Here is a 9,647-nt window from a genome sequence, read left to right on the forward strand (position 1 = left end):
ACAGACAAAAAAAGATGAAGTTTTCCAAGGAAAGAACACCATACTGTGAAAAAAGGAGGAGATCTGGTTCTGTTTTAGGGCTGCTTTGCTGCATCTGCCACAGGAAGCCTTGAATTTGTAGAGGGCACAATGGAATCTCAAGACTGTCAAGGCGTTCTGCAGCGAAACATGTTGCCAAGTGTCAGAAATCTCTGTCTCAGTCACAAGTAACAGGTCCTCCAACAGGATGATCCAAAACACAGCTATAATCACCCGGGATGACTCCAAACTCTGGAGAGAACTGAGAAATGCTGTCTGGAGAAGGCACCTTTCAAACCTCAAGACAGTTTGAGCAGTTTGTTGGTGAAGGGTGGACCAAACTACCTGTTGTCAGGTGCAAAAGTCTCACTAGAGGGCGCTACTATGGTCATTTGTTTTCAGTGATTGACTTGGAAAGTTGTACAACAAAATTTTAGGTTAAGACCCATCAATTTTGTCAGTGCCACTTTTATTTTGTTTTATTATCTAAAATAATCTTTTGAATCAAAAATCAAAAGCAAAGTCTGATTTTGACTCAATATGAAATAATCAATGATGGAGGCCAATTATTTTTTTGTCAGTTTAAAATTATATTAGAGAAAATTGTGAGTTTTTCTTTTTTTCATGTACCAACAAATTCATCCACCATTTTTTATTTATCACGTTAATTAAGCCAGTGATTTATCTTACGTCATAGTTTATTAGACATACCGCTGCAGATGTGGGAGGAGACCGTTTGAGCAGAACAGGTGAGCTCTAATTGATCACATGCACGCTATTTGAGCAGAGGCTTTCTCGGGAGCGAGTGCCACCACAATCAACGGCTTGTTGCCTTGAACCTTTTCCTGAGCAGGTAAATGGTTCAAAGAAGTTTTAAGTTTCTCTGAGGATACTTCCTCTCCTCTATCAGACTGAATTAAACATGCCGACGAACAGCAATCTGGTGAGTAAAATCGAGAAGAAGCCCTACCTCCTCCTTAGTGCTTAACTGTGGGCTTACTCTTCAATGTCCAATTCTTCCAGTTGTTTTACATCCTAAAGTTACAAATGACACCGCGAACGTCACAGTAAATGCCTTCGAGGGTTTAGGGTGTCTGGAGTTCAGCTTTGGTCTCTCTGCTGTCTTCTTGCAGAAAGTGCAGAGCGCAGCTGCCAGGCTCGCCAAACTGCCCGTGGTTCGTTCAGCTTGTGGCAAATTGTCAGATATGTACAGTGACACTAAATGCAGCCATCCCAACCTGAAGTCGGCGTGTGACGTGCTGGAGGACAGCTTTACAACTTTAGGAACAGCCGCCTGTAACCGCGTTTCACCTGTTATTCTTAAACTGGAGCCTCAAAGTGAGTGTGTCTGTCAAATAGCTATGTAAGGCTGTAATTGGCATAATCTACCAACCCTATTTTATATATTTGTTTTTGGTCATGGAATAGCCTACTTTTAGGCTAAATGCCCAGTAAATTGACATTTGTGTTGCAACTAACAACTATTTTCAATCACGTTTCTGTTACTTTTAAGAGATAAATAGAAGAAATGAGAAAATAGTCAGAAAACATAATGCATCAACAACATCCCAGAGCACAAGGTGATGCAGAAGGCTCGTGTCATTGTCCTAACAGGTTAGAATTAAAAGCATATGAAATAAATAAGAGCAGTGAATTCTCATGTGTGAGTAGTTTACCCCCAAATATATATATATATATTTTTTCTTCCTTTTAAAAAAATTATTTAAAACTTGTCAGGTAATTGACTTGTAGTTTCGAATGTACATACAAAGTTTAAGAAATGCTTTCACATGTCACGTGCTTTCAGCAGCTGGAACAACCCTGGTACTAAAAACGTATCATGTTGTCCTTGTAAGGTCATGCAGCATGTGTACACAAATGTGATATTTACACCCAATTATCACCCAAAATATCTTCACTGATATGTTTTCAGTTTCCATTGTGAATGATGTTGCATGCAAAAGTCTGACCTGGCTGGAGACTTCGTTCCCTGTGCTTCTCTCACCAACGGAGCAGGTAACTTTCCCGCTTTTAAATCCCAACAGGCCTCTCAAAGTGGCAATGACGTACAGATCATTTCTGTTTGGCTTTTGTCTCCGTCACCCAGATTGTTGCCTCTGCCAAGAGCCAACTGCACGGCATTCAGGATATGGTGAGCGTTGCAGCCAGTGGAACTGTGGAGCGTGTGCAGCACACAGTCACATGGGCGATGAGCAGGAAGCAACCGGTGGATGATGGTGAGAATCGGTCACTTGCAGAGAGAGCGGTCAGTGTGGCCAGTGTGGGACTGGACTCTGCTCTGAACCTGTCAGAGACTCTGATGGACCAGGTGCTTCCCCCCACTGAAGAAGATAAAGGTAGATGGTACAACAGAGGTTTTGGTGTGAAACTGATTAAAGTCCCATTTAAAACCTACATTTGCCTTTCTATGTCCCTAGAAGAAGTGGCAGCAGCGGCAGCTCACTCCGTGAAGGGTTTTGAGGCTGCCACTCTGAGGAGAGGTTATCCTGCACGACTGATCTCACTCACTGTCAAACTGTGCAGGAGGACCTACCACGCTGTTGGATACAGGATTCAGTCTGTTCAGGTGCTCTGAGCTCCAATGACCGAGGAAGGCTGGTTGTGTCTGAAGCTGCATTAAGTTTAGAAATAATCGCAAAATATCAAATTATTCAGAAACATACTGACTCATTAGTAGTCATTTAATTGTAACTAGAAAACTATGCATGCTCCCTTTTATTTACAATGTAAACAGAGCTTTTGATTTAATACACTTGTCAGGATGTTGTCAAGTTAGTGAAGGTGTTTACTTAATTAGCTTTTTGTGTTTTTGCATGCATTTTTTTCCCCAAGTTTGCAGTGTGTTGAGCTCTCGGGGGCCACTGTACAAAAATATGTTATTCATGAAAACGATGTTAAATTTTAGATAATGGACCAGGAAATGTAAAGAAAATGTTGTCAGAACAGGAAAAGCACAAGTGTGATAGTGAGGCAGCATGCACAGTACCAAGGCAGAAGCAGCTGAATGGATTTAAACCATCATTATTTAATTATTGACTCGTAGTTCCTGCTTGGACAAGTCAAAATGTGTTATGCAACTCACCAATTGCACCACATTTCTCACTCGTTTTCAGCCCATAACAAAATATCCACTTTGGCTCCTTTTTGTCCTTTTCCACAGCTGGTTATGAAGCGTTTGTCCAGGCCTTCGGCTCTGGTTCAGGACCTTAAGACAAACTGGCTGACCCTGGTCTGGAGACTCCAAGGACTGCCTCAATACCTGCAGCATCAGGTTGCGTCTGTGTTGTTCTTTATCATCAAGATGTTTTATTTGGGCTGCCCACCATCCCATCAGGAGAAGTCTAATCAAGTCAGAGGTTGGCTTAAAGCTGCCGAGGCCTCTCCTGAAACGAACGTGGTCCAGGTTCACCTGCAAGCTACACCCACCTGGCGAATGAGAAGTGCTACCAAGATGACCGTGTTCGACAGTGGCTGTAATGAACACCGATGTGTGCGACATTGATGTTTTGCTCCTGTAAATATTATATACATTTTCGTGGGCTTAATTTATGACCCAGTACTTTCGAACGGAGGTTCAACTGGTCAATAAAAGTCTGGAATTCATCTTTGATTCTTATTAACCTTCAGGTCAGATGACTGTTCAAGATCCTTTTGCATGAGATGAACCCATGCAGGCAATCTGCAACTGCTGTAGCAAATACAAAAACATGGGGAAACGGTGAAAGTAGCGAAGGCCGCTCCAACTATTCACACACCCTACCGTGTGGTCGTGTGTAGCATGTCAATGCAGTTATGTTTCTTGGAATCTGGAAGTTTTATCTTTAAACTTTGCTTTTTTTTTTAATGAATTTGAAAACTCCCCTTCACATGGCATGTTGAAAGACTGCTGATGTAACTGTTCTGCAGGATGTTATGAAACTTGTCCAAAGGGTTTCAGAGAGCAATTTTTAGAATGGACTCTAGCCACTAACTTGGTTACTAAGCAATTCAAATTTTAAGTGTGATCAAACAAGCAGTTTCTAATGTCAGATCAGAAACATTGGATCAATGCATCATTAAATTCAAACTTCATGCCATTCTGTTTCCAGTTAAACATCTTTGAACAGTTTGACACTAGAATATTGCTGATGAGCATCGAAAATGATAAATTCCATTACAGCTGCATTCCATGCTGTGAACTCCTAACTTTACTTGGATGGCTGTTAAGACTTAACACCTAAATGGTCACAAGGCCCCTGAAAATGGATGACAATCACAAGCAATTTTTCAGCAAAACATGACTTTATTTATTGTGTGGATTTCACTTCTGGCTGGACTCTGACTTGGATGTGGATGCCCTCAGAGAAGACAGGCGGCGCCTCTTGGCAATCTGTTCCTGGCGCTTCTCCTTGGCCTCCTGTTTGGGAGAACAAGTGTGTAAATCAAAATGCTTATTCACGGGGAAAACGGCATCTATTTGTACCCGAAGTACCTAAATGCTCTGTTCTATCCATTTCACAATGATTTCTGAAGATAACAGTAAGCTGTTAGATGATACAATTTGAGCATAAAAAGTTATCAGTTGATTTCACATGACACTGCAAAAACAAATTCCACTTTCTTTAATGTGGAGACTTGAGCAACGTACAGATAGATGAAAATAACAAATTAAAAAAATAGAACTGCAAAATAAGTAATGACTAAGTTATATAAGCTCTTTAGAGCAATGGCTCGTCTACATATGATAGCTCCAGTGTTACATTTTGTACCACTAGAATGTTTGGTGTTCAGATCTGTCAGTAAAGCAGGTGGAGGTGTTTGTAAGACAAATATTACAGAGATCCATGTTTCTGGAGTTGATGATTACACACTATGGAAATCAGTACTAACCTTCATCCTCTTGGCCAGCAGCTTGGCGTACTCAGAAGCCTCCTCCTTGTTCTTCTGGGTGCGCTGTCTCTTGAGGGCAATGCGGCGGCGCTTGTGCTGCAGCACACGAGGCGTCACCAGCCTCTGGATCTTGGGAGCCTTAGTTCTGGGCTTCTTGCCTACCAAAGTGGGAGACCAATGTACAAATAAATGAAGTGTGGTAATGAGAGTCAAGTGAGCCTGCAAAGTGTCTTTCATTTTCAAAAAGACAATGTTTCAATCCCTGTCGGATCTTCGATAGGTTAACCTTAGTCAAAGTAACTTCTACAAATTTAGAAAGCTTTTTCAATCAACAATGATGCGTATCAGCTGATACTTAATTTTTTTTTTTTAAATATTCTGCAATTAAATACAGAAGTAATTGTATTTAACCCATTGCCTTATATTAACCAGCAGCCACTGAGAATGACAAACCCTTGCCTACATTTATTCCTATTGATCATTAGTGCTCAATGGTCTCAGCAGAGTGCACCTGAGTGCGTACAGGAAACCGTGAGATAAGCACTACCAAGAGCTTCCAGTTTTCATCAAATGCTCAAGATAGCCAGCGTTCCTAATTTGAGTTTTCCCACCCACATTTGAATGATAATGCAGAGTCCAGACGCTGCAGAAAGTACACTACATTGTCAAAATAAAACGTACTCCAAGTGCAGCGCTGCATTTTAACACTACTCATGTAGTGTGATTACTGGCAGGGTGTAGTTACCATGGTGATTTACAGAAGTCATAAGAAACAGGAAGGGTTTTAAAAGCTGTTATCTGTATTTTTTTTCCCTCAACAAAACAAAAACAAAATGAGGCAAAAATATGAAATGGGATTTACTTTGTCGTTTTTAAACTGGCCAATACAAGGCAAAAAAAAAAAAAAAACCTAAGCTATTGTAACAATGAAGCTTGTCATGTGACATGTACACCAATGGCCTGATTTATCACAGGATGGCCTTACTCCACATTTTTTTGCAGTTACGTTATGCAAAATAACCCACAGTGAAGTATTTAACACATTTTAAACAAACAAATAAAAGGCTGACAAGAACATTTCTGTGCAGGCTTATATCACTTCATGTTTGTATGCAGAGTTCAAGTAGAAGTTTACCCAATTTTTTTTTTAGATGTATAGATGCATAGTTCTTGAGTATATAATGCAATTTATTTTATTATTACTAAGAGAGCCCACAAAGACACACTCATAGGCAGTCATGTTTTATATGACAAAAACCCTCAGCTCAGAAACTTTTGCTCCTCTTCAGATTTTCACTGCAAGTTAACAATGAAGTGTTTATGTATATATTTAAACCTATCACACAAAAATAAAGATGATTTGATGTTGTGGTTCCTTAATTATGACGATAAAATGTCAAAACACTTGGCTTTAATCAATGCCAAATTACAATCAATAATTATGAAAATATTTGATGGAATTGTGCCTTAAGATGCAACCATTTGTGTTGAGTTGTTTCAAGCCAACCCAATTGGACACGGCTGGAGTCTTACCTTCTTTAGTCAGTGGTCTCCTCACAACGTACTGCCTGACGTCGTCCTCCTTAGCCAGGTTGAACAGCTTGCGGATCTTGCTAGCCCTCTTGGGACCAAGGCGGCGAGGGACAGTGCTGTCGGTCAGCCCGGGAATTTCCTTCTCGCCTGAGAGTAACCACATTAGCAGAAGATGAGTTGAACAATCAAGCTGATTAAAACCAAGTTCACTTCCAAATTACACAAATCACATCTTCATGACATCTTTCTGCCTGCACAATTAAACAATCCATAAAAGCCTGGGGTGTAACAGTACATGAATTTGTCTGAAACCGTTTAGTATAAGAATTTCTTGGTTCAATATCCCTAGTGATCCAAACAATTACAAAACAAAGTTAGACTCTGAATTTTGGTTACTTAAGTTTTTTTTTATGCCTGTGCTGAAAACAAAATGAGTCAAAATCCAGAGGTACAGAAAGTTTACTGGAAGAAAAAGGTAGCCGTCTGCAGCCCACAGATCAGCACACTACAGACACTTTATAAAAACTGACCCATGATCCCCACGTTCACTATTCTTCAACATGAAACTCCACTAATGTCAGAGAAATTCGCACATTGCTGCCTGCAAAAACGCCTCTGCTTTGTCTTCCACTGGAGTTGATAATACATATCGGCATCTGGTATTTAATTATTTTACTTAAAAAAAAAAGACAAAAAGTCTTTAGGGTTACTATGATAGTATATAATGGGAGAGCAATGCAGTTCAACCATCCACTGTTAATGGGTCTAGTCGCATCTGGTAAGCAGCTCTACAGTTACTCTGGCAACACACTGTCCCCCCTTAATGACTACAGGCCAGTCAGAAAGGGTCTACTGGTGTGCCATCCACATGATTTACATCCGTCCTCAAATCTGACCAAATAGGCTGATGTGTGTAGCCATCCAGAAATCTGTTGGTTTACTGGTTAATAGTTACACTTGGTATCAAATCGACGATTTCCATAAAACGGCCCATACGAGCCACATTGAACACGTTACCTTTCTTGACGATGACCAAGTTGAGAACGCTGAGGTTAGCGTCAACGATGCAACCGCGGACAGACTTGCGCTTGCGCTCGCCGGTCCTGCGGGGACGGTAGCAGGAGTGCCCCTTGCTGAGGAGCAGGCGCACACGGCCGTGGGTCAGCACACCCTGCTTCATGGGGAAGCCCTGCTTGTCGTTGCCTCCGCTGATGCGCACCATATAACCCTGCACAAGCAAGAGAGCACAGGTTATTACTCGCCTGTCTTTCTACGTGGGATAAGCGATTTTCACCAAATACAAACCACTGCCTCCGACAATATAAACATTTCACAAATCCTGACCAAATACGGGGCTCGTTGCGGCCAATTATTCTTCAACTTTTTCCTCGTCAAAACAAGAGGGGTTACAATAAGCGGGAGCTGTTTGCTTAGCAGCAGTCTGAACTGAGAGAGCGAAGCCAGTTCAATCAGCCATGGTTTAAGGGTCTGGGTGCATTTGATGAGCAGCTCTACTGTTCCTCTGGCAACACGCTGTCCCCCCTTAATGACTACAGGCCAGTCAGAAAGGGTCTACTGGTGTGCCATGTCCAACTGAACATTATATACACACACACACACACAACACAACACCCATGTTAGGACAAGATCCCATCAGGTCTGGAGGAGACTTACCTTCCACTCGTCTCCCAGAGGGTCAGCAGCCACCTCGGTGGCCATACGCTTCTCATAGAAGGTACGCAGCTTACGCTCATCGTCAACTTCAATCAGCTTCTGGCAGCCAGTAGCGGGGAACGAGATGTTCAGCTGAAAGGATTCAAAGGAAGCTGTTATTGGACACATCGGACGTGAAGCTCAGGGAAGTTCATCAAGCAGGAAGCATCAACACGAGGCTTCAACTCTGAAGTTTCTGGTGAACTATAACTTTCCACGGAGTTGACATCGGAGCAAAAGAACAATCATGCCATCTCGTAAGTGTTTCGGAGACTGACGAGCCTCTCCGAGCTGAGGCGGGTCGAGAGGTCGGTAACGTGGCTAAGAGGCCTGTTAGCTTCTCCGCCGGCTCGGAGCTCAAAGCCCGCTGACGTTAGCTGCTCCGCGAGCAATAATACTTTCAAAACGTTCGCGGATAACGTTGTCCGATAGTTACCGCACGTTAATGTAACCTCGGATGAACCACGGACTGAAAACTCTTGATCGCGGTCCACTGAAGCTTGAACTCGGTGCACATTTCTCAAGTGTGCGGCCATGTTTATCCATCTCACTTTCCGACAGCTCGCTCTCTTTACAATCAAACCTCATCCTCAGCAGCAAAGTCACAATTTCTGCATTCATCCGGTCGGCTTTACAGTTCACAATCACGGCTTTAATCAAACCAGAATATTTCTATAAAAAGTAGCTTAATACGGAAAAAAACACTTAGGGTAATGTTTTACCTTCATTTTGCCAAACTGGCCCTACGATGGTCTGCCACGGAAAAGAGACCGGATATCCGCTGCGCGATCTCACATATGCATCATGTTATCGCGAGAACTGGTTAACTAAATTCTAAAGTAACTAGAAGATATTTTACAACAAAAATACTGATGCCAATAAATGCAATATTTCATTAAAAATTAACAAAACATGTTTTTAAAGAAAGGGTATATTTTACATACAAAAAAAAAATCAAACTGGTGGACAAATAGACAAATCTGTGGTGCAATTATCTATTTATTTATTTAAAAAATGTCCCCTCGGGGATTAATAAAGTATATACCTACCTACCTACCTACCTATTTATTTATTCATTTATTTGTCCGTTGTCATATAAACATAAATAAATGTAAGATTTGGAAAAACCTGCACAAGAAGGATGGGAAGCTAAAGATATGGACAAAAGAAAGGAAGGAAAAAAAATGACATTAACTAACAAATTCAATCTCTCAATGGTTATCACAGTGGAGGCATTTAAAACAATCCACAGGAGGGGATTATCTATCCAGCCAGCCAGAGGGTGCCAGAGAGTATAAAGGCTGAGATGAAGATAATTATCATCCCATTTCAGTCCAAGAAAAATCCTTCAAACTCCGCATATAGGCTACATGCCGAATTACAAATACTTGCACAGTTGCCCAGATTAATAAACACGACCACAGCCTTTCACTAATGCAATAATCTTTATAAAATACATGTCAGCAGCATCTGAAAATTCTTAATTTTTAGTG

At 41.4% G+C, this 9,647-nt stretch overlaps 2 protein-coding genes across 2 annotated transcripts; one reads left to right on the forward strand and one right to left on the reverse strand.

Moving 5' to 3' along the window:
- Nucleotides 1-1,152: 1,152 nt before the first annotated feature.
- On the forward strand, nucleotides 1,153-3,605 carry LOC138209425 (perilipin-2-like). Its single transcript, XM_069168003.1, has 5 exons — nucleotides 1,153-1,356; nucleotides 1,952-2,034; nucleotides 2,126-2,375; nucleotides 2,457-2,605; nucleotides 3,200-3,605. Exons 1-5 carry the CDS (start codon nucleotides 1,224-1,226, stop codon nucleotides 3,539-3,541), a joined length of 957 nt encoding a protein of 318 aa, XP_069024104.1. The 5' UTR covers nucleotides 1,153-1,223; the 3' UTR covers nucleotides 3,542-3,605.
- Nucleotides 3,606-4,301: 696 nt separating this feature from the next.
- rps6 (ribosomal protein S6) lies at nucleotides 4,302-8,930 on the reverse strand. Its single transcript, XM_069167790.1, has 6 exons — nucleotides 8,877-8,930; nucleotides 8,116-8,247; nucleotides 7,459-7,669; nucleotides 6,442-6,588; nucleotides 4,909-5,066; nucleotides 4,302-4,435 (listed from the first exon to the last, which is right to left on the reverse strand). Exons 1-6 carry the CDS (start codon nucleotides 8,880-8,882, stop codon nucleotides 4,340-4,342), a joined length of 750 nt encoding a protein of 249 aa, XP_069023891.1. The 5' UTR covers nucleotides 8,883-8,930; the 3' UTR covers nucleotides 4,302-4,339.
- Nucleotides 8,931-9,647: the final 717 nt, after the last annotated feature.

Source organism: Embiotoca jacksoni, unplaced genomic scaffold (assembly GCF_022577435.1).
Source record: "Embiotoca jacksoni isolate LCO1_2020_lvr unplaced genomic scaffold, fEmbJac1.0.p SCAF_4, whole genome shotgun sequence".
Lineage (NCBI taxonomy): Eukaryota > Metazoa > Chordata > Actinopteri > Embiotocidae > Embiotoca > Embiotoca jacksoni.

Excerpts from the sequence above, each read along its gene's own strand:
- rps6 (XM_069167790.1), bottom strand. Across the intron at positions 6,589-7,458 it reads CTTGGTCATCGTCAAGAAAG|GCGAGAAGGAAATTCCCGGG; the intron begins GTAACGTGTTCA and ends GGTTACTCTCAG. Across the intron at positions 4,436-4,908 it reads TGCTGGCCAAGAGGATGAAG|GAGGCCAAGGAGAAGCGCCA; the intron begins GTTAGTACTGAT and ends TCTCCCAAACAG.
- LOC138209425 (XM_069168003.1), top strand. The coding sequence starts at position 1,224 with ATGTACAGTGACACTAAATGCAGCCATCCCAACCTGAAGTCGGCGTGT. Across the intron at positions 2,035-2,125 it reads TTCTCTCACCAACGGAGCAG|ATTGTTGCCTCTGCCAAGAG; the intron begins GTAACTTTCCCG and ends TCCGTCACCCAG. Across the intron at positions 2,606-3,199 it reads ACAGGATTCAGTCTGTTCAG|CTGGTTATGAAGCGTTTGTC; the intron begins GTGCTCTGAGCT and ends CCTTTTCCACAG.